The sequence below is a fragment of the Pongo pygmaeus genome, chromosome 20, assembly GCF_028885625.2.
Source record: "Pongo pygmaeus isolate AG05252 chromosome 20, NHGRI_mPonPyg2-v2.0_pri, whole genome shotgun sequence".
NCBI lineage: Eukaryota > Metazoa > Chordata > Mammalia > Primates > Hominidae > Pongo > Pongo pygmaeus.
This window is the reverse complement of record NC_072393.2, coordinates 57093400-57116933: the sequence shown is the minus strand read 5'-3', so window position 1 is coordinate 57116933 and position 23534 is coordinate 57093400. Positions and strand designations below refer to the sequence as shown.

Below are 23534 nucleotides of genomic sequence, written 5' to 3'. Positions count from 1 at the left end.
CACGTTCCAGGATCCAGGTGCCCAGGGGTCATGAAGCTGAGACTCCTCTGTGCCCTGCTCTCTCTGCTGGCAGGTGAGGCTCCTGGGCTGGCTGCTCCTTCACAACTCTACTAAGGTCATCTTGCTCTTCCCTCCCGTCCCAGGCTTCTGCCTCCTGCCCTCTAGGCTTCTCAGCATCCTCTCCCTGCCCTCCCAACCTGCTCTTTGCTGACCCCTTTGTCCCTCGTCCCCACCCCAGGGCATGGCTGGGCAGACACCCGTGCCATCGGGGCCGAGGAATGTCGCCCCAACTCCCAGCCTTGGCAGGCCGGCCTCTTCCACCTTACTCGGCTCTTCTGTGGGGCGACCCTCATCAGTGACCGCTGGCTGCTCACAGCTGCCCACTGCCGCAAGCCGTGAGTGACCTGGGCTGGCCACGCTGGGGGGGCGGAGGCTGGGGGTCAGGAGAGGGTGAGGGGTGCTATAGGCCATGCTGGCGGGGGGCGGAGGCTGGGGGTCAGGAGAGGGTGAGGGGTGCTATAGGCCAGAAGCGCAGAGCCCCCACTTCTGATACCACAAGTTCAACTCTTAGAATTAGGAAGGGTAGCCTCCCAAATCCTAAAATTCTAGAGACCGACAATATCTCATTTGAGGAGTCTAAGATTTGAAACTTAGGCTGTTCGAATCCGAGACTGACCCAGAGAAATCCAGAATCGTAGAATCCTACAATGTTGAATTTATGAAATTCTGCAATAGCCTCAGCAGATTCTAGAATCATAGATTCACAGACTATTAGAATCTTAGCAGTCTGGGACAGCACTGCCCGGAGGAATTATGATGCCAGCCACGTGTATAAGTTTAAATTTCTAGTGGACACATTTTAAAAATAAGGAATGAGTAAAATTAATTCTAATAGATTTAACTTGACATACCCAAAAACTTATTTTGACATTTAATCAATTTTTAAATAAGTATGAATGGTACAGTTTACTTTTGTTTTGGTACTAAGCCTTTGAAATCTGTTCTGTATTTTACACATATAGCCTGTTACAAAATGGACTAGCCACATTTCAAGTGTTCAATAGCCATAATGGCTAGTGTGATCCTAGAATCTTAAATTCAGAGCTATCTAGATTCATTGAATATTGAAACTCACAGTACTAGAATCTTTGATTCACAGTATCCTAGAATATTGAGATTCCGATAATTCTGTAGTCTTAAACTATTTGAATCCCAGACTCTTAAATTTCTAAGGTTATAGATTTATAGCATGATGACATTCTAGTCTTTTTTTTTTTTTGAGACAGAGTCTCCCTCTGTCGCCCAAGCTGGAGTGCAGTGGTGCAATCTCAGCTCACTGCAACCTCCGCCTCCCGAGTTCAAGCAATTCTCCTGCCTCAGCCTCCTGAGAAGCTGGGATTACAGGTATGCGCCACCATGCCAGGCTATTTTTTTTTTTTTTTTTGTATTTTTAGTAGAGACTGGGGTTTCACCATATTGGCCAGGCTGGTCTTGAACTCCTGACCTTGTGATCTGCCAGCCTCGGACTCCCAAAGTGCTGGGATTACAGGCATGAGCCACCGCGCCCGGCCAAAATTCTAGTCTTTCTGTCCCAGAACATTAAAATTCTAGGTTCAAATCTTAGATTTAATTCAGATAATGTTAGAATCCTGGAGTTTTTTGATCCAGGGGAATCTGGAATGTTAGAATCTTGGATTCATAAAACTCTAAACCTTGAGCCTCTAGATTCTAGAATCATGGATAATAGTGTGTCAGAATCTGAGAATTCTAGAATCTTAGATTCTGGGCATTCTAATAGTATCCTGGAATCCACCTGCTGCAGGAATCCTCTCTCCATTGCCTCTGAAAAGTGACCATCCATACTGTTCCAATTTTCTTCCCTCCATGAATAAAGCACTGATTCTGGTAAGAGATGCTGTGTGGGAATTTCCCATCATGCATTGCTCCATGATGGGACCTCCTTTAACTTAAGCCTATACATCAGACTGGGAGAACGATGTTCAGATTTCAGCCGAAAGTGAAGCAGGAGAAATGCAGAGATATGAAGGTGGAAGAGAGTCAGAAGCAGCGGAAGAGTAGGGGGATGAGGGGATGTAGGGGTGAGGACTACTTTTCCAGATCCAGAGCCAAGACAGCAAGAATGACAGAGAGAGACAGACACAGATGTTTCTGGTTCCCCAACCCTGAATTCGCAGTCATTAGCCTGCTGCCTAATGTCAGAGGTCAGAGGCTGGGGAATGGGCTTGTCAACCCCGAAAGGATCCCAGCTGTCTAGGGCATGGACCAGAAGTGGAACAAGTGCACTGAGACTGTGGCGAGGGCTTAAGGTTAGACACCAGGAAGACATGCATTGAAGGGTGAAGGATATGATAGACAGGAAAAGCTGAGGCCAGAGATGACCCCCAATTTGGGGATTTTCCATATCCCATCCCCTTTCATACACATGCACACATATACACACACACCACTCAGACATACAGAGCCGCTCCCACAGAAGCCACCAGACCTGTGGGGGCAGGGGTGGGGCTGTTGTTATGCGGTAGGTGGGGTCCCCCGTGCCCACACCGTTCCTAGGGACCCAAGTCACCACCAAGGCTCCAGGTGAGTATGGAGGAAGGTGGCTCACTCAGCCTGGGACTAGGAGTGGGTGCTTTGTGGGGAGAGCTACAAAGATGGAGACACACAAAACATCAGAGTGGGGAGCAGGGACCCAGAGGAGGTGTGTGCCTGGCTTAAAATCACAGTACCCTGGGCCAGACATAGATGATGAGGGTGCAGAGAGGGTGTGTGACTTGTGGAGGGTCACACAGCTCTCTGATGGACAGGAAAAGAGGGCTGGGGCTGAAAGGACCTTTACCTTCCCCGCAGCCTGACCTCTGAGTCCTGTCGCAGCAGGTATCTGTGGGTCCGCCTTGGAGAGCACCACCTCTGGAAATGGGAGGGTCCAGAGCAGCTGTTCCGGGTTACGGACTTCTTCCCCCACCCTGGCTTCAACAAGGACCTCAGTGCCAATGACCACAATGATGACATCATGCTGATCCGCCTGCCCAGGCAGGCACGTCTGAGTCCTGCTGTGCAGCCCCTCAACCTCAGCCAGACCTGTGTCTCCCCAGGCATGCAGTGTCTCATTTCAGGCTGGGGGGCCGTGTCCAGCCCCAAGGGTATGACCTGGCCCAGAACTCTCTCTGAAACTTCATGCCCGGGATCTGGCTCCCTCATCCCTCTGTCTCTGCCTTTTCATCTCTGTCTTCTCCTTTTCTCTCTCTTCTCTCTCTCTGTCAGTCTATCTATCTGCCAATCGATATATTTAATCAAATATAAGATACTAGCATTTTTAAGATGTGCCATTATTTCATGAACTGCGAAGAAGGGGAAGAAGAAGGAGGAGGAGAAGAAGAAAAAAAGGAGGAGGAGGAGGAGGAAAGATCCCATTAGATCCCATTGATTATATAACACCATTTTCCGGAAGACACATTCTAATTTCAGAGGGTTTGTTTGTTTATCTGTTTGTTTTTGAGACAGGGTCTCGCTTTGTTGCTCAGGCTGGAGTGCAGCGGTGTGATCACAGCTCACTGCAGCTTTGAACTCCTGGGCTCAAGCGATCCTCTTGCCTCAACCTCCTAAGTACCTGGGATTACAGACTTGCACCACTACATCCCACACCCGGGTCATTTTTATTTATTTATTATTATTATTATTATCTTTTTTTGTATTTTTAGTAGAGACAGAGGTTTCACCATATTGGCCAGGCTGGTCTCAAATTCCTGACCTTGTGATCTGCCCGCCTCGGACTCCCAAAGTGCTGGGATTACAGGCATGAGCCACAGCGCCCGGCCAAAATTCTAGTCTTTTTTAAATCTAGTCAAATCTTAGATTTAATTCAGATAATGTTAGAATCCTGGAGTTTTTTGATCCAGGGGAATCTGGAATATTAGAATCTTGGATTCATAAAACTCTAAACCTTGAGCCTCTAGATTCTAGAATCATGGATAATAGTGTGTCAGAATCTGAGAATTCTAGAATCTTAGATTCTGGGCATTCTAATAGTATCCTGGAATCCACCTGCTGCAGGAATCCTCTCTCCATTGCCTCTGAAAAGTGACCATCCATACTGTTCCAATTTTCTTCCCTCCATGAATAAAACACGGATTCTGGTAAGAGATGCTGTGTGGGAATTTCCCATCATGCATTGCTCCATGATGGGACCTCCTTTAACTTAAGCCTTATGATAAAAATTTTTATTATTTTTAGCAAAGATGAGGTCTTGCTATGTTGTCCAGGCTGGTCTCAAACTCCTGGCTTCCCAAAGTGCTGAGATTACAAGTGTGAGCCACTGTACCTGGCCCAGAGATGTTTACATGTGAAATGCGTTCATTTTAGAATGGGAATAAGACCATGTCTCTCAGAGTCACGGATCACTGACCCATTAGCCAAATTGGGTCAGTGGATCGGAAAAACAGTCTGAATTTGTTGCTGCCAATATCTAAAACTTCGAAAGTTTTATACAAAAGCCAGGTTTCTGGATTCACTTGAAAAAGTTTGAAGAACTCACATTCCCAAAATAGCAAGCATTGGGCTGAGTCAATGGAGGCTGCTCCCTTCAGCCAAGATAAGTTCTCTGATTCACTCTGTCTCCCAGGCTGGAGTGCAGTGACCAGTCTCGGCTCACTGCAACCTCCACCTCCCAGGTTCAAGTGATTCTCGTGCCTCAGCCTCCCGAGTAGCTGGGATTACAGGCGACTGTCACCATGCCCGGCTAATTTTTGTATATTTAGCAGAGACAGGGTTTCACCATGTTGGCTGGTCTGGTCTCAAACTCCTGACCTCAAGCGATCCGCCGGCCTCGGCCTCCAAAATGCTGGGATTACAGGCGTGAGCCACGGTGCCCGGCCAGCCTCTCTCTCTTCTTGGCCCTCTTCCTCCTTGTCCCTATTTGTTTCTCTTGCGTGCTATGACTGTCTCTCTGTCCACCGTCTCTTGTCTCTATCTTTGAGAGTCCTAAATGTGGCTCCATGGGTCCTTTGGAAAAGCTGCAGGGAGGACTCAGGGTGGTGGGGTGCTGAGTGTGTCAGAGACAGTTGCAGATCCTTGACAGTTCTCTTCCCTGACAGCGCTGTTTCCAGTCACACTGCAGTGTGCCAACATCAGCATCCTGGAGAACAAACTCTGTCACTGGGCATACCCTGGCCACATCTCGGACAGCATGCTCTGTGCGGGCCTGTGGGAGGGGGGCCGAGGTTCCTGCCAGGTGAGACCTTACTCTGGGGAAAATGAGGCTGTTCTGCCAAGTTTTCTAGGATTTAGGGGAGCAGAGGGGTCGGCCCCCAGCCTTCCTGGATCAAAATGAGAAGGAGACTGGGATACCCGGTTTCTGGGAGAGGACGGGACCAGGGCCTGGACTCCTTAGTGTAAAAGAGAAAAGGTCTGGAGGTCCAGACTTCTGAATCTGCAGGAGGAGTGGGCTGGGCGTCCAGAGTCTGAGTCCTGGGGGAGGAGGAGGTTAGGTCCTGCGGGGAGGTGGGGGCTCTGAGCTTTTACTCCTGGGTCTGAGGAAGGAGAGGCTGGAGATGGGGGACTCTCGGATGTTGGAGGAGGAAGAGGCTGGGGCCTTTCTGGGAAGGAGGAAGTGGCCCGTGTAATTGTCATGAACAGAGTGGTCTAACAGTTCCTCTGCCCTTCTCTCGCGTACAGGGTGACTCTGGGGGCCCCCTGGTTTGCAATGGAACCTTGGCAGGCGTGGTGTCTGGGGGTGCTGAGCCCTGCTCCAGACCCCGGCGCCCCGCAGTCTACACCAGCGTATGCCACTACCTTGACTGGATCCAAGAAACCATGGAGAACTGAGCCTGCGCGCCACGGGGGCACCTTGGAAGACCAAGAGAGACCGAAGGGCACGGGGTAGGGGGTTCTTGTAGGGTTCCAGCCTCAATGGTTCCCGCCCTCTGCCGCCAGCTGCCCTGAGACTCCCCTCTGGACACTGAGACTCCGCCCCTGAGGCTCCGCCCCCTCACGAGGTCAAGCAAGACACATTCGCGCCCCCTCGGAACGGAGCAGGGACACGCCCTTCAGAGCCCGTCTCTATGACGTCACCGACAGCCATCCCCTCCCTCTCGGAACTGCACAGCCTGTGGCTCCGCCCCAAGGAACCACTTATACAAAATAGCTCCGCCCCTCGAAATTTTGCCCAATGGGACTTCCCCTCGGGACTCCACCCCTTGTGGCCCCGCCTCCTTCACCAGAGATCCCGCCCCTCGTGATGTCAGGGGCGCAGTAGCTCCGCCCACGTGGAGCTCGGGCAGTGTAGAGCTCAGCCCCTTGTGGCCCCGTCCTGGGCGTGTGCTGGGTTTGAATCCTGGCGGGGACCTGGGGGGAAATTGAGGGAGGGTCTGGATACCTTTAGAGCCAATGGATGATTTTTCAGTAAACGCGGGAAACCGCACCTTCTTTCTGCCTGAGCTGTGAGATGAGTGGAGGGCAAACGGGTGGGCGGTGAAGGGCAGATGAGGGAACCGGTACCGCCTTGCAACTCCCCCTTAAACCCCTAGTAAGTCCTGCCTGAAGTCTCTGTCCATCAGCCCTATTGCGGCAAGACTCCTGGGTTCTGCTTGGGTTGGTCTTGCCGCCTCCAGGGGAAGGGGAAACCAGGTCACAGTGCCTCCCAAACCTGCCCTCCCAGATCCCGGACCTCTCAGGGGACAGCGGGCGGGGCCTGATCCACCCTCTGGTTTCTGACCCTAGAAGACCTGCCTTTCTTCGGTTCCCGGTTACTGGCAGCAGCCGCCTCCTCCCACAAAAGATCAGGTTCCAAGCTTCTCCTTTTTAAAGTACTTAGAATTTAGCCCCCAGCTCTCTCCTCCCTCACACCCAGGAATCCAGGCCCCCAGCCCCTCCTCCCTCAGACCCAGGAGTCCTGGCCCCTAGCAGCCTCCTCCTCCCTCAGACCCAGGAGTCTCAGCCCCTAGAAGCTCCCTCCTCCCTCAGACCCAGGAGTCTGGGCCCCCAGCCCCTCCTCAGTCAGACCTAAATCCCAGGTCCCAGCCCCTCCTCCCTTAGATTTAGGAGTCCAGGCCCCCAGCCTCTCCTCCCTCAGACCCAGGAATCCAGGCCCCCAGCCTCCTCCCCTCTCAGAACTAAAATCTTGGCCCCCAGCCCTTTACGTTTCAGATCCTAGAGTCTCAGCACCGAGTCCCTCCTCTCCCTAGCCTCAGGAGTCTGAGATTCCAGCCCCTCCTCCCTCAAGATTTCACGTTCAGTCCCCTCCGCCCCTTCTCACTCACACCCAGTGTTCCAGTTCCCAGAAGCTCCCCAGGCTCTAGTGCAGGAGGAGAAGGAGGAGGAGCAGGAGGTGGAGATTCCCAGTTAAAAGTCTCCAGAAACGTGTGCCAGGCAGAGAGAACTGAAGTACTGGGGCCTCCTCCACTGGGTCCGAATCAGTAGGTGACCCCGCCCCTGGATTCTGGAAGGTGAGGTGCAGAGGTACTCAGACACAGACATCAGGCCCCGGACCCTCCTTCTCCAGATTCCAGGACCCCAGCCTCAGATGCCCTTCTCTCTCGAGATCCAGCAGTCTGGACCCCGGCTTCCTCCTCTCCCAAATTTAGGAGTCCCAGCTCCCAGCTCGCTGTCCCCTCAGACCCAGACATCCAGGACTCCCTCCTCCCTTGGAATGTAGGAATCCAGTCCCCTAGCCTCCCGCTTCCTCCAGAGAAGCCCAGAACAGCCCCAGATACTCTCAGCTCCCTCCCCAGTGCCAAAATCCAGAACTGGGAGCTCTGGCTCCTCCTTCCTGTTTACCGGCCCCGCCCTCCCCATCTCCCAGACCTCACCATGGGACGCCCCCGACCTCGTGCAGCCAAGACGTGGATGTTCCTGCTCTTGCTGGGGGAAGCCTGGGCAGGTGAGGAGGGTTGCGGAGGCCTCCGGAGGGGAGGGGTCTGAAGGCAGCAGTGGCACTGGGGAGTCTGTGGGAATGTCGCGGTGGTTATGTGGGTGCGTGTGCACGGATGTGAAGAGTGTGATACGGTGCAGGAGCCTCTGTGGGCTTTCCTCAGGGTGGATAGAGACAAGAAACAGGTAGCAGCAGGTAGCAGTAGTTTCCGTGATGCTGTAAATTGTCTGAATAGCTACATCCTGTTGGGGGCTGCTTGCTTGGGGGCATAGATTCACCTGGGAGTACACGGGGCCTGTAGACTCATGTGGAAGCATGTGGGGGCATTCTTGGGTGTGTGACTTTTGTATGATGACACGTGCGCTGAAATGAGTGTCCCTGTGTGGCAGCGTGTGGATGCCTGGACCTCCTCACTAAGTTGTATGCGGAGAACTTGCCGTGTGTCCATTTGAACCCACAGTGGCCTTCCCAGTCCTTGCACTGCCCCAGAGCGTGGCGATTCAACCCTCTCCCTCCTGCTGCAGGACACTCCAGGGCACAGGAGGACAAGGTGCTGGGGGGTCAAGAGTGCCAACCCCATTCGCAGCCTTGGCAGGCGGCCTTGTTCCAGGGCCAGCAACTACTCTGTGGCGGTGTCCTTATAGGTGGCAACTGGGTCCTTACGGCTGCCCACTGTAAAAAACCGTGAGTGGATGATGGGGGCAGAGGTCGGCTGGGGCTTAAGGAAAGAGGGGGCTGGGGTTTCAACTCCGGAAGGAGAGAGCTGAAGACTGGACTCCTGGGTCTGAAGGAAGAGGGGGCTGGGGGCAATACCCCTGCCTGGATCCCAAACTATCCCCGCCGTTACAGGAAATACACAGTACGCCTGGGAGACCACAGCCTACAGAATAAAGATGGCCCAGAGCAAGAAATACCTGTGGTTCAGTCCATCCCACACCCCTGCTACAACAGCAGCGATGTGGAGGACCACAACCATGATCTGATGCTTCTTCAACTGCGTGACCAGGCATCCCTGGGGTCCAAAGTGAAGCCCATCAGCCTGGCAGATCATTGCACCCAGCCTGGCCAGAAGTGCACCATCTCAGGCTGGGGCACTGTCACCAGTCCCCGAGGTAGTGGGCTTGTCCACTAATGGGAGGGAGAGGAGGAGCTGGTTGGCCCAGTGGAACCCAAGCTATTGGCAAAGCTTGGTCCCCCAGAGGGAGACAAAGAAGGGAAAGTGATCATGATGTTGAGATTCACAAGCGGGAGTCATATTAGAAGCCTCGAAGATCAGACTACTAACAAGAGTGGTGAGAGAAAGAGAACCAACTAGCAGATTGTTAAGCAGGGCTAGAAAAGCCCCTCCTGTATGGCAGAGAGCACTATCCTATGAGACCCTTGGTTGTATAGGATTTTATATAATCTTAACACACTTGGGATATTTGGACTTCTCAGAGGCCCAGGAAAACAGGCTCCTAAGCACCTTCTCCCCCACCTCCCTCCTTTTTTTTTTTTTTTTTTTTTTTTTTTTGCGGGGGGACACAGTTTCACTCAATCGCCCAGGCTGGAGTGCAGTGCCATGATCTCAGCTCACTACAATCTCTGCCTCCTGGGCTCAAGCGATTCTCGAGCCTCAGCCTCCAGAGTAGCAGGGATTACTGGCACCTGCCACCACACGAGCTAATTTTTGTATTTGTTGTAGAGACAGGGTTTCACCATGTTGGCCAGGCTGGTCTCGAACTCCTGACCTCAAGTGATCTGCCCGCCTTGGCCTACCAAACTGCTGGGATTACAACCATGAGCCACCGCCCCCGGCCTTTTTCTCCTTCTTGAACCCAGGAAACCTGGGCCCTGGTCCCCTCTTCCCTCAGACCTGGGAGTCTAGGCCCTTCTTCTCCCAGGACCCAGCAGTCCTAGCTCCCTCTTGACTCTGGACCCCAAAATCTGGACCTCCAATGAAGCTGTCCCTTTGGGACTCCAGAGTCCAGACAGCCCCTCGCCTTCCTTCACAGTGAAAACATTGGGACTCAGCTCAGAGAGTCAAGGAGCTTCTCCAGGAAGTGGCAAAGTCAGCATTCAGGTCCCTGCCTGCCTCACTCCTGCTCTGAATGCTTTGGATGAGACAGTTTGCGGCTGTGGAAACACACATGCTTGCAAATCAAGTAGATCAGTTCAAACTATGGCTCTGCCCCTTCTCCCTGGGCAAATTCCTTTCCATCTCTGAGCCTCACTTTCCTCATCTGCAGAATGGGAATCATTAACCAATAGATTTTTTAGCTACGTGAGGGTTCAGATTACATCAGTTTTCTTCATTATGTTCTCCTAATGCTCAGAATGGTGCCTGCTACATGGTAGATGCTCAATAAATATTTGTTGAATGGATGGCTGGATGAATAAATAATGAAATGAATGAATGAATCTCTCCTTCAAAGCGCTGTTGTGAGGATTAAATGAGATTATGAGCATATTGCTTTTGGCACGTAGAGATGCCAGATGGAAGTTTTTCCCCCTCAAAGAGGGTTTGGAGAAGTCTATTCCTCAAAAGAGGTTAATAAAAAAGATCAATTCCACCTTCAATCATTAATTCAACTCTGATTTACTGAGCACCTAGTATGCCCCAGGTGCTGTTGCAGGCGCTGGATATACAGCTGTGAGCAAACCGTACAAAGTCCTTGTCGTTAGGGAGTTGCAAGCTAGGTGGGAGAAATAGACAATAAACAAATACACATAAAATAAAATATTAGGTAGAGTTAAGTGCTTTAAGGAAATATTGTGGAGCATAAAAGGATAGGGAGTAATGGAGGGATGGTATTTTTTAATTTGAGTGGTCAGGGAAGACTTCCAGGAGGAGGTGACACTTGGAAGGAGCAGGATTTAGCACAGATTGAGGACCCGGCTGTCTGAGGGCAGGAAGACTGGAAAGAGAGGGTCAGAGGTATCAAAAAGGGGCACCTCCAAGTAACCCCCAGCCCCTTGATTTGAAAATGGCTCAGGGCAAGAAAAAACATGTGAGATCTGAGGGCCCCTCTCTAGATGGAGAAAGCACAATAGCAGCAAGTACAGCTTCATTTAATGTGGTGAGAAGGATGTCCCCTGTGCACAATGTCAGAAAACTCCCCCATGCAGCTGGAAAACTCCCCATTACATCCTGGAAAGAAAGGGGGTTAGATCCAGTCAGGGATGGAGGCAAAGGGCTGTTCTCTCAGGGAAACTTACAACCTCTTCCCCCTCAGAGAATTTTCCTGACACTCTCAACTGTGCAGAAGTAAAAATATTTCCCCAGAAGAAGTGTGAGGATGCCTACCCAGGGCAGATCACAGATGGCATGGTCTGTGCGGGCAGCAGCAAAGGGGCTGACACGTGCCAGGTAAGCAATTTCTGAAATCCTTCTCCTCACACATCCCTCATTGCCCTCTAGAGGTTCAAGGCTTGGATGGGGGTGGGGGTGGTAAGGGGAGTGACCCCAAAGACTTAGCACCCGGAGTGGTCGCCCCTATCTCTACGGATTGGGAGCTAGGTTCAGAGAAGGCCAAACTCTCTCTGAAAGTCACACCGCATAGGGATTAGGAGCATTGAATTGTTGCTGCTGTTTTCTTTCGAACCCTTACCTACAGGATGGGATGCAGAGTTGGGGGCTATAGAGGGTGGCATAGATGTCCAGCAAGGAGAGAGTCGAAGGCTAGAGGTTAGACGAGTTCCCTGCTCTCTGGTTCCCAGCATTACATCGTGGAATTTGTGCCGACTTTACCACCGGCCCGGTGGTCAGCCACTTTTCTTTGAGACCGGGCTAGAATCCCAAGGCTGGTTCCCTTCTCCTGTGATTGGTTCCTTGGGAGACAATGGTGTCTTCCCAGTTGGCTGGAGTAAATGGTGCCATTGACTTCAGTGCCTCCTCAATGAGCTCCAATCCCTTTCTCTTGGGATTTGTCATAGATATAACTCTCCCTTCTAACTGCAACTTCGTTGTTCCTAGCACTTCCCCCTGGCTTTGTCCGCTTCCTGGAAGCCCCACCACCTTTGCCAATGACTGGTCCTTAAAGACAATGCTTTCTTCCCCATTGGCCAAGAATGGAGTCATTTCCATCAGCGATACTGCCATGAAAGCCAGTCTCTCTGGATTGTTCCATAGGGACAGTGGTCTCTTCCACAAATATTTCAGCCATGGTCCCTTGGGGATATGGTGTGTGTGTGTGTGTGTGTGTGTGTGTGTGTGTGTGTGTGTGTGTGTGTGTGTGTGTGTCTCCACAAGAATCTTGACCCTTTCTTCTATGTTTGGCAACTGCAATCAATGATGCCTTCACTATTGGCCAGGAATGGAAGAAACTTCAGCTCAGTCCTCTCCAAGTAATCCCTACTGTCTTCTCTCTGGATTGGACCCTCGAGAACTCTTTTTTTTTTTTTTTTTTTTTTTTTGAGACAGGGTCTCGCTCTGTCCCCCACACTGGAGTGCAGTGGCACAATCTTGGCTCACTGCAGCCTCTGCCTCCCGGGTTCAAGCAATTCTTCCACCTCAGCCTCCCGAGTAGCTGTGATTACAGGCGTGCACCACCACACCCAGCTAGTTTTTGTATTTTTAGTAGAGGCGGGGTTCCACCATGTTGGCCAGGCTGGGCTGGAACTCCTGACTTCAAGCGATCTGCCCGCCTCGGCCTCCCAAAGTGCTGAGATTGCAGGCGTGAGCCACCAAGCCTGGCTGGGATTTCATTCTTTCCCCTCTTCTGTCAGTATTTTGACCACTACCCTTAGACACCATGTCTGTCGGTACATGGAAGCCCCAAGCCCTGTCCTGACTGGTCTCAGGGGACAATGCTTTTACCCCCGTTGGCTACAGGGGACCAGTCATGCTAAAAACTGGTAAAACGCTGGGACAGCAGGAAAAGGGATGTTGTGGACACCTCAGATGCAAGGCTGTTCTCATTCTCCCTATCTAGGGTGATTCTGGAGGCCCCCTGGTGTGTGATGGTGCACTCCAGGGCATCACATCCTGGGGCTCAGACCCCTGTGGGAGGTCCGACAAACCTGGTGTCTATACCAACATCTGCCGCTACCTGGACTGGATCAAGAAGATCATAGGCAGCAAGGGCTGATTCTAGGATAAGCACTAGATCTCCCTTAATAAACTCACAACTCTCTGGTTCCTTGCCTGTCTGTGTTTTGGCCCTGTGGGGAGGGCTGGATGGGGATGCAGGATTGTTCCTGCTGGCAGGCTAGGTGGGGATGTGCAGAAACCAAGTTCTCATGGTCACTTTGGCCATCACCACTGCCTAAAATGATCCCTTGTTTTCCGGAAGAACTTAGGTAAGAGCTTTCTTTCAGGGGAGAAAATACATACAAAGGTTTTCAAACATTCAGCGGGCTGGTATGTGAAAGACAGTTTTGAAAGAGTTTGTGTTTTGTTTTACTGAACAAAGTGTCACAAGCTTTGGAGGTAAAATTTTCCCCCTTAAAAAAAAATAATTGGCCAGGTGCGGTGGCTCAAGCCTGTAATTTCAGCACTTTGGGAGGCCGAAGCAGATGGATCACCTGAGGTTAGGAGTTCGAGACCAGCCTGGCCAATATGGCAAAACCCCGTCTCTACTAAAAATACAAAAATTAGCGGGGTGTGGTGGCGGGCATCTGTAAACCCAGCTACTCAGGAGGCTGAGGCAGAAGAATCGCTTGAACCCAGGAGGCGGAGGTTGCAGTGAGCCAGGGATCACGCCATTGTACTCCAGCCTGCGTGACCAGAGCAAGACTCGGTCTCAAAATAAATAAATAAATTAATTAATTAATAATAATAATTGTGCCAGATATGGTGGCTCATGCTTGTAATCCCAGCACTTTCATAGGCTGAGGTGGGAGGATCACTTGAGCCCAGGAGTTCAAGACCAGCCTGGGCAACAATGTAAGACCTCACCTCTATTTTTATTTTTTAAAAAATGACAAAAGAAGAAAAGGGAAAAAATTGGGAGATATGCATAGAAAAGAGTGCAGAAAATATATGAACAGCTTAAATATTCACAAATGAACAACCATGAAACCACCACTCGGGTCAAAAATCTTGAGAGCTCCCAAAAGTCCAGATAGAACTCTTTCTCACAGCCTAGAGCCATCTGGTGGTGTCTGCTGTGGTAGAAGGAAATGAGTGGTGTGTCCAAATTGAAGTGTGAAGCAAAGGGCATTTGGGAAAGTTTTCATTAAAGCAAAGGCTTAACATAACTTGTTTTAGGGAAAGATGAGTGTGGAGGCGGTAGTTATTACAAGGTTATAGTCACTCTTCTAGTGGTGCAGGCCAGGTGGGCCCAAAACTGGAGCTTAGCCAGGGAGGGTTCCTGGCTTTGTCCAGGAAATAATTCAAGGGCAACCCAGTGGTGCTAGTGACTTTTTTTGAAACAGTACTGCACAGTAGCAGAGGCACTGCTCCTTGCAGAGCAGGGCTACCCCATAGGCATTGAGCACAAAGTAGCAGCTCAGGGCCAGTTCTGTAGTCATATTTAGTCCCATGTTCAATTACATGCAAATTAAGGGTGGGTTATTCAGAAATTTCTAGAAAAGGGCTGATAAATTTTGGGTGCTGTCATGGCAGTGGTAAATTGTCATGGTGCTGGTGTGCACATCTTATGGAGACGTGCTTTTGGTGCCTTTTCCCTGTTCCAGCTGTCTTCAATCTAGTCCAGTGTTAAACCCCGCCTCCTCCTTCACTAGGATCTCTCAGAAAATAGTCTCATGAAAGAGAATCTGATTCGTCTAGCTCACCTTTTCTTCTTCAGTCACATCATTGGTCACTGAATGGCCAATCATTTGATGGCATCCCAGTCTGGTGACCAAATCTTAGCCAATCAGTGGCTACTTAGAGTCATGTGATACGAAACATGGCCACTTGGTGCTATGGGAAGGCAATTCTCCACCAGGGGCGTGGGTGTGTGAGATACCTTGCGTTCATCAATCTCCCTGAAGCTTTATGACAGTTCCCCCGTACCAGAAATCCTGAGGGAGGCTTTCAAGCATGGCATTAAACTTCTGATGCCAGGGATGCATTTCGGGGGACATCTCAACTCAAAGAATTGTTTTATAATTTTTATTATGGAAAATTTCAAACACATGCAAAATAGAATAACATAATGTGTTTTCATATACCACCATCCAACTTCAATAATGAATGCAGGGTCCAGTGCAGTGGCTCACGCCTGTAACCCCAGCACTTTGAAAGGCCGAGGCACGAGGATTGCTTGAGCCCAGGCATTCAAGACCAGTCTGGGCAACATAGGGAGACTCTGGTCTCTACAAAAGATTAAAAAATTAGCCGGGTATGGTGGCATGCGTCTGTGGTCCCAGCTACTCAGGAGGCTGAGGTGGGAGGATCACTTGAGCCTGAGAGGTTGAGACTGCAATGAGCTATGATTGTACCACTGCACTCCAGCCTGGGTAACAGAGTGAGACCCTATCTCAAAAAAAAAAGTTAATGCAAAACCAATTATTGTTTCACCTATACTCCCACCACACACTTCCCTAATGCCGGAATATTTTGAAGCAATCTCAGTCACCACAACATCTCATTCTTAAATATTTTATTATGCATTTTTAAAACAGGGGATGGCAAATTACAGCTGTTGGACCAAATCTCCTGAGCTAAATTTGTTGTTGTTGTTGTCATTGTTGTTGTTGTTGTTGAGATGGAGTTTCGCTCTTGTTGCCCAGGCTGGAGTGCAATGGCGTGATCTCGGTTCACTGCAACCTCCGCCTCCCTGGCTCAAGCAATTCTCCTGCTTCAATCTCCTGAGTAGCTGGGATTACAAGCATGCACCATCACGCCCGGCTAAAATTTTTTGTATTTTCAGTAGAGACAAGGTTTCTCTATGTTGGTCAGTCAGGCTGGTCTTGAACTTCTGACCTCAGGTGATCTGCCCGCCTCCACCTCCGAAAGTGCTGGGATTACAGGCATGAGCTTGATAAGGAATAGTAACAAAACATTTGTACTAAATTATCATTACTACATTTTGAATTTCATCAATTAAAAATTGTGAAATTTTATTTTCTTTCCTGCTATTAAATATCTACATAATATCATCCATTTTTCTCTCTTGGTCCACATAAGCTAAAATATTTACTCCCTGGCCCTTTATTTTAAAAATTTGCCAATCCTTGTTCCAAAAGAGACTCGTTTTAAACATAACCAACTTACATTATCACATCTTACACAGTTGATCTTTCTTAGTATCATCCAATGCCAAGGAGATTTTTTTCCTTTTTGAGACAAGGTCTTACTCTGTCGCCCAGGTTAGAGTACGGTGAGCATTTCACAAACAATGCTTAAGGCAGTTTCTACCTCCTGGGTTTCACCCATCCTCCCACCTCAGCCTCCTGAGTAGCTGGGACCACAGGCATGTGCCACCACGCCCAGCTATTTTTTTTTTTTTTTCAGTAGAGCTAGGACTCTACCATGTTGCCCAGGCTGGTCCAGGAGATACTTTAATGTCTCTAGTGGAATATAAGCCTGAAAAGACTTGGAGATTGATTTACTCAATCTTAGGTACTAAGGAAGGGCATGGAGGGAACATAGTAGCTACTAACAGAAACAAAAATCTCCTTTCTCCTGGCATCTTGATGTTAATCCCAGGGAGGAACTCTAATTGGTCCAGTTTGAACTGGGCCCACCCCTTGAATCTATCATTGTTGCCAGAGAGAAAACAGTGATCTTGTTGACTTGGCCTGGGTCATTTCTCCACCTCAGTGGGTGGGTGGAGTTGGAGAACTATGATTGACAGTTTTACCGGAACTATAAGAAATAAGGCAGCATCTCCCCCAAAAGAAATGGGGTTCTGCCGGGAGGCAGAGGTTGAAGTGAGCTGAGGTCGCACCACTGCACTCCAGCTTGGGTGACAGAGTGAGACTCTGTCTCAAAAAAAAAAAAAAAAGAAAGAAAGAAAGAAAGGAGGAAGAGAATCCAGGAAGTATGAAACAATGTTGCAGGAAGTAATGATGAAACAATGGGCCATCAGAACCCATGGGCTGAGTCAGGAGGTACGAGAATCACAGTGTTCAGAATCCCTCAGGGAAAGGCACAGATGGCAAGATTGTCAGATGCCAGTTCTCAGGTGTGATCATAAGGTGGAAGATGAGTCATTTAACAAAGGCTCAGGACATAGGTCTGAGGACGACGGAGGTATGGGGCTGGGTGTCTGGATGAGACTTAGCAACAGGTGCCAGGACTAAAGGCAAAGGGCACAGAGGGCCTGGATATGGGCCTCTCTCTGACATAGGGGTATGCATCATTAATAGGCCAAGGGCGATCCAAGTCTGTTTTGAACCAAATGAGACTCAGAGGGTACATGTGGATGTAACAAGGAAATTTCTTTCTCAGAGTATGGATTTGTGCAGTAGTGATACCATAGGCCTTTGAATCCCAACGTTCAAATTCTGGCTTTTTTTTTTTTTTTTTTTTTTTTTCCTGAGGTGGAGTCTTGCCCTGTCACCCAGGCTGGAGTGCAGTGGTGCAACCTCGGCTCACTGCAACCTCTGCTTCCTGGCTCAAGCGATTCTCCTGTCTCAGCCTCCCGAGTAGCTGGGAGTATAGGCACATGCCACCACATCCGACTAATTTTTTGTATTTTTAGTAAAGATGGGGTTTCACCATGTTGGCCAGGCTGGTCTCGAACTCCTGACCTCAAGTGATCCATCCACCTCGGCCTCCCAAAGTGTTGGGATTACAGGCTTTAGCCACCACGCCTGGCTGAATTCTGACACTTCTGACTCCTCAGCTCTGTGACTTTGCTCAAGTGATCTAGCCTTTTTTAAACCTCCATTTTCTCATCTATAAAATGGGGATGATGGGGCAGGGGGCAAAAAATAAAAGTAAAATGGGGATGACAATCCTCACCTGGACCAATGTGAGGAATACAGACGAGGTCTGCGAAGCACCTGACACACCACACTAAATGTAGTGAAAAAAAAAATGGGAGCTGCTTCTTCATTCCGTGGGTGATGGGCTGAGGGAACTCATGTTAATTCAGTGCCTGTTATGTGCCCATCAATTTTCCATTCATAATTTTATTCAGTCCTCCCATTTGCCTTGATAAATAGGTTTTGCTCTCTTCCACTTTGGGGAGGGGCAAAGTCTGACTCAGAAAAATGAAGTCACTTACCCGAAGTCACAGGGTGGGCAACTAGGATTCAAAGCTGGGTTGAAAGTCCAAGTTCTTTCTAGTTCTTTCTGTCACACTGCATGGTGGAACAGCTCAGGGATCAAGGCAGGACTGAATCTAAGGCCTGTGGACCTGTGGATGCCAGAAGTTTGCAGACTAGTATTTATTTAAGTACCTCCTATGTTCTCTGGTGTGGGCGGGGTGCTGGAAAAAAATTAAAAAAAAAAAAGAACCCCACACACATTTCCTCTGCTTGTGATGACCAGTGTTTGGCAACAAAATCAGGTTAAATAATTAGGAATATAATTTACAGAATGATAGATGATGAAAAGCAGAGGATAGACGTTTTGGTGACTTAGGAGTGAATAACAGGGCTCTAGAGTAGCCTGACTCCTTCCTCTTTCTAACAGATGCTAAGGAGGCAGAGGACTGAGGGAGGAGAGAATCTAAGGATGAAGACGCAGGCAGTAGATAATACACTGGAAGTCTTGCTACCATTTCTGTCTTTGAGAAGCCAGGAAGGAAAGATACAGATTGCTGAGTCATGGAGCTGTGAGGACAACTGGGCTGGAGTCTGCTTCTCCTTGATTTGGGAGCCCAGGTCAGGAATGTTGACACCCTTCACGACCAGATTCCTGCTGTGGAATGGGCAGGGCTAGATGTCCAAGTTCGGGGATCTGATTTTGGATTTGATGACAGTAAATGTCTCAGAAGATTTTGGGACTCGGCTTGAGTTGAGTTAGTATAGCATCAATGTTAGCAAGATATTAGTTGGCAGATTTTATTTTAGAGTTTTTGTAAAATGAAGAGTCAAAGTTGTGTGGTGAGCTGGAGAAATAAAAATGGAATTGGGAAAAGAATTGGGGATGGAAATGAGAATGGGATTTTAGGTAGCAATTGGGTTGAGGAAGAGAATAGGGGTGGGATGGGGTGAGAGTGTTAGAATTGGTGTTGGATGTGAGGGAATGGGTTCATGGGGGAGGATAGGAATGTGGGCTTCCTAGAATATGATGGGAATGGAGACTAATGTCTGAATTATCCCGGGGCAGCCTTCATACTCAGGCTGTGGTGACATTCACTGCTCAGGTCAAGGTTGAGTTTGGCTTATGGCTGAAGTTTCAGGGTTCAGGTCAAGGGTCAGGAGAGTTAAGGTTGATTGAGGTCTGGATCCTAGCCTGAGTTGATATTTGGAGTCAAGAACTCAGTCAAGATTTAGGTTATCGGTTGAGATACAAATTGGGGTTGATCAAGGATAAAGCAGAATTTGAGGTTCAGGATTGGGTACAGATTAAGGTTTGGGGTTAAGACTGGGGCTTACTAAAGAGTCAAAAAAACAATAGATGTTGGCATGGATGTGATGAAAAGGGAACACTTATACACTGCTGGTGGGAATGTAAAGTAGTACAACCTCTATAGAAAACAGTATGGCGATGTCTCAAAGAACTAGAAGTAGATCTACAATTCAATCCAGCAATCCCACTACTGGGTATCTACCCAGAGGAAAAGAAGTCACTATATCAAAAAGACACATACACACGTATGTTTATCACAGTACAATTCACAATTGCAAAGATATGGAACCAAAGTAAGTGCCCATCAACTGATGAGTGGATAAAGAAAATGTGATGTGTATGCATCACGGAATACTACTCAACCATAGAAAGAATCAAATAATGTCTTTTGAAGCAACTTGGATGGAGTTGGAGGCCATTATTCTAAGTGAAGTAACTCAGGAATGGAAAACCAAATGCCTTACATTCTCATGTGTAAGTGGGAGCTAAGCAGTGGGTACACAAAGGCATACCGAGTGGTATAATGGACACTGGAGACTCAGAAGGGGGAGGATATGAAGAGGATAAGGGATAAAACACTATAAATATTGAGTACAATGTACACTACTTGGGTGATGGGTGCACTAAAATCTCAGACTTCACCGCTATACGAAACATCCATGTAACCAAAAGCCACTTGTACCCCGAAAGCTATTTAAACAGACAAAAAGGCTGGGGCTTATGTCAAAATCCGTGTTGGGAGTTGTGTCAAAGTAAAGGTTGGATTTAGGGTTCTGCTTGAAGTCAGGGTCTGAGGTCTTTTCTTGTCATATCAGAACCATTTGGCCGTATCTACCATGTCTTCTCAATGAATGGCATCACTGTCCATCGAGCAAGAGATTTTGAAATCTTAACATCTCCCACTACTTCAACACAACCTTCATTCAATCTATCACCAAGGCTTGTTGATTCTCTCTCCTAAGTGCATTTTGAATCCATGTACTTAACATCGTCTCCGCCTTTCAACCACCTGTATCCAAGTCACCATCTTCCCTCATCTAGAGAACAACAATGACTTCCCCCATGGTTGCCCAGTATCTTCACATCCCACCCAAATCCAGCCTTCATACAGTAGCTAGGTTGATGTTTTGAAAATACGAATCTTGTTATGTTATTTCTCTGACCAAGGTTCAAATAGTTCTTCATTATCCACAGGATAAAGCAAGACTCACAATGACATACAGAGCTCGTCATTATCTGGTCCCAGTTAACCTCTGGCCTCCGAGCTCCAGCAATAATGCCTTGGGCCTTTGCACATGCTGTTTTCTCTACACAACACACTCCCCATTCTCCTCCCATTTTCTTCTAGTTACCAGAAGAAATTTTCTTCTAGTTTACTATTTCTAGTTACTAGAAGATTTCTTCTAGTCTACTTCTAGTTACTAGAAGATTTCTTCTAGTTTAATATTCTTTCAAATCTCAGCTCATAGTCAATTCCTGGGTCAAACCCCTCTGGAAGTGCTTTCATAATACCCTGCACCTTTCTATCAGAGCATGCCTTGTAGTTGTAATTTTACACATGTTTATGAATTATTTGACTGTATTTCTTTTACATGAGACTATCAGTTCCTTGAGGGAAGAGACACTATCTAGGTTTGCACACCATTGTATCCTCATTGGTAGATAGCTACCACCCAAGACATATTTGTTAAATATATAAAGGATTGGTGTTAAAATATTGCATAAACAATCAACAACTTTTCATTAAAAAACAAGAAATGCACAGTATAGAAGAAAAACTAAGAAAAAATTAAATTTAGATGAGAGGTAGTCAGCTATAGGATCCAAATTACTAATTTGTTTTTAAAAAAAGACTATTCTAAAAATTAAATTGGTCATCTTCACATTAACAATGGCCAAAATGGGATATGGGCTGAAACGGGATATGAGGATGAGGGTTGGAAAGAGAGCTAAGACTGGAGGCATGGTTGAGTTTGTTGATTTATGTGGCTTCAAGATATGGAATCAAGTTAGAATTGGATTTGGATTTGTGGCTTGGGATCAGATTTGGGATCTGAGTCAAGTTTCTGATTGAACATTGAGGTCTTATAAAGATGATTTTGGCTACAAAGACCAAGCAACTCTAACCCAGAAAGGGAATCTGAAAAAGTCATGACATGAAGGGGCTCCATCGTTGGTTAATTCACCAGCTCAGTGACTTCATCAAAGACTCAGCTGATCCTCACCTCTCTGGTGGGCTACCTGCAGTGTTTTGACTTAGTCCTCTGGTCACTTCCCTCTGTGGTCCCTGGGGTGCTGCCACAGTTCCAGAATTTGCATCCAGAAAAGACACCATCTAGCAGAATAAAAAAGACCCCTTTCAGTGCCTCTTTTTGAAAATGAGAAAGTCTTTCCTGGAAGTGCCTCAGTGGTCTTCCCCTCCTCCTCATTGGCCAGAAGAACAGCACATGTCCATTTTGAAACTAATTAAGCAAACGAAATATGGCTTCAATGCTTGGTTCATTGAGGCTTATAGTCCTGGTAAGGATAAAGATTATCCAAACAAAATGGAGCCTCTAATAGAAAGGCAGAAGGAGTGAATGCTTGGGTATACAACAATAATGTCTACTATTATGGGTCAAATGTAGAATTGAGTTGGGGTCCCAGGCGCGGTGGCTCACACATGTAATCCCAGCACTTTGGGAGGCCGAGGAGGGCGGTTCACCTGAGGTCGGGAGTTCGGGACCAGCCTAACCTACATGGAGAAATCCCATCTCTACTGAAAAAAAAAAATTAGCAGAGTGTGGTGGTGGTACATGCCTGTAATCCCAGCTACTCGGGAGGCTGAGTCAGGAGAATTGCTTGAACCTGGAAGGCGGAGATTGCAGTGAGCTGAGATCGCGCCATTGCACTCCAGCCTGGGCAATAAGATCAAAACTCCATCTCAAAAACAAAAACAAAAACAAAAAAGAATTGAGTTAGCGGTCAGGATAGAGATAAGGTTTAGGTCCAGGGTGGAGAAATAAATCCCATTTTGGGGATCTGATTTAGAGGCTGAGGTCAATTCCAACTTTAGGAGTGTGTCCAACAATGGTTCCTGTCTTACTCAAAATAAAAGCCAAAGACCTTTCAGACCCCATGTCATCAGAGTCCTGTTATCCTTCTGGCCTCATCACCTGCCCTCATCTCCTTTGGTCACTCTGTTCTGGTCACAGTGATTTGTCTGCTGAGGCACTTCAGATATGCTCCTTGGCTAACACACCTGCCTGCTCGCTTTGCCTGGAACTCACTACCTTCAAGCAGCCACTTGGATCCCTCCACCATCTCCTTCAAGACTTTGCTCAAATATCACCTTCACATGGGGTCTTTCCAGCCAACCTTCCTGATATTATAACCTCAGGGATCCTTGAGGGTAGAGGGAAGCAGTAATTCCCCAACCCTCTTCCTTGCTTGGATTTTCCCTTATAGCACTTAAAACCACCTAACAAACTCTACATTTCATATGCTTATTTTTGTACTGACCTAACAGTACAAAACAAAAGCTTCTATGAGGACAGGAATTTTTCTCTGTTTTGTCACTGCTGTGTCTCCAAGAGCCTGAATAGTTTCTGGCACAGAGTAGATGCTCAATGGATGCTGTTTGAATGAATACAATGAACAAAGATGAATGTACAAAGAAGTTCATCTCAGCATTATTATAATTAAAACTATCCAAGTGTATTTCAATTTGAGGCAGATGACATGCATCATGATACAAGTATAGTATGGAATATTACACAACCATTATAAAGGAAGGAAAAGTAATTATAAAGGAAGGAAAAGTAATCTAAATGTACTAAGAGGGAAAAGTTTTCCTCTTTTTAAAAAATAAATGTTATTATGTATATTTAAAGTGTACAATATGATTATATGCGATGTATATACATAGGACAATGATTACTATAGCTGAACAAATTAACATATCCATCATCTCACATAGTTACCCATTTTCCTCCCCTGCGGCAAGAGCAGCTATAATCTACTCACTTAGCAAAAATCCTCGGCTGGGCGCGGTGGCTCAGGCCTGTGATCGCAGTACTTTGGGAGGCCGAGGCCGGTGGATCACCTGAGGTCAGGAGTTGGAGGGCAGCCTGACCAACATGGTGAAACCCCATCTCTAGTTGGGCATGGTGGTGCACGCCTGTAATCCAGCTACTCAGGGTGCTGAGGCAGGAGAATCACTTGAACATGGGGGGCAGAGGTTGCAGTGAGCCGAGATTGTGCCATTGCACTCCA

General features: G+C 48.0%; 2 protein-coding genes across 12 annotated transcripts; both read left to right on the top strand.

Annotated features, from left to right (window-relative positions):
- KLK9 (kallikrein related peptidase 9) lies at window positions 1-6441 on the top strand. Of its 2 annotated transcripts, none has more exons than XM_054464308.2 (5): window positions 1-73; window positions 239-395; window positions 2893-3161; window positions 5112-5248; window positions 5692-6441. In XM_054464308.2, the coding sequence occupies exons 1-5, from the start codon at window positions 31-33 to the stop codon at window positions 5839-5841; spliced, it is 756 nt and encodes a 251-aa protein (XP_054320283.2). In that variant the 5' UTR covers window positions 1-30; the 3' UTR covers window positions 5842-6441. The 2 variants fall into 2 exon arrangements, with proteins under 2 accessions (XP_054320283.2, XP_054320282.2); XM_054464307.2 differs by having other exon boundaries at window positions 2869-3161.
- KLK8 (kallikrein related peptidase 8) lies at window positions 6117-13005 on the top strand. Of its 10 annotated transcripts, none has more exons than XM_054464304.2 (8): window positions 6237-6340; window positions 6736-6798; window positions 7281-7460; window positions 7817-7894; window positions 8410-8569; window positions 8735-8997; window positions 11101-11234; window positions 12799-13005. In XM_054464304.2, the coding sequence occupies exons 4-8, from the start codon at window positions 7825-7827 to the stop codon at window positions 12952-12954; spliced, it is 783 nt and encodes a 260-aa protein (XP_054320279.1). In that variant the 5' UTR covers window positions 6237-6340; window positions 6736-6798; window positions 7281-7460; window positions 7817-7824; the 3' UTR covers window positions 12955-13005. The 10 variants fall into 10 exon arrangements, with proteins under 10 accessions (XP_054320275.1, XP_054320280.1, XP_054320274.1 ...); XM_054464296.2 differs by having other exon boundaries at window positions 6265-6455; window positions 6736-6821; XM_054464297.2 differs by having other exon boundaries at window positions 6282-6340; window positions 6739-6798.
- Window positions 13006-23534: the final 10529 nt, after the last annotated feature.

Bases quoted from the DNA above. Each gene is read 5' to 3' on its own strand.
- KLK9 (XM_054464307.2), top strand. From the start codon at position 31: ATGAAGCTGAGACTCCTCTGTGCCCTGCTCTCTCTGCTGGCAG. The intron at 74-238 runs GTGAGGCTCCTG...TCCCCACCCCAG, and splicing joins CCTGCTCTCTCTGCTGGCAG to GGCATGGCTGGGCAGACACC. The intron at 5,249-5,691 runs GTGAGACCTTAC...TCTCGCGTACAG, and splicing joins GGGGCCGAGGTTCCTGCCAG to GGTGACTCTGGGGGCCCCCT.
- KLK8 (XM_054464300.2), top strand. From the start codon at position 7,825: ATGGGACGCCCCCGACCTCGTGCAGCCAAGACGTGGATGTTCCTGCTC. The intron at 7,895-8,409 runs GTGAGGAGGGTT...CTCCTGCTGCAG, and splicing joins GCTGGGGGAAGCCTGGGCAG to GACACTCCAGGGCACAGGAG. The intron at 11,235-12,798 runs GTAAGCAATTTC...CTCCCTATCTAG, and splicing joins AAGGGGCTGACACGTGCCAG to GGTGATTCTGGAGGCCCCCT.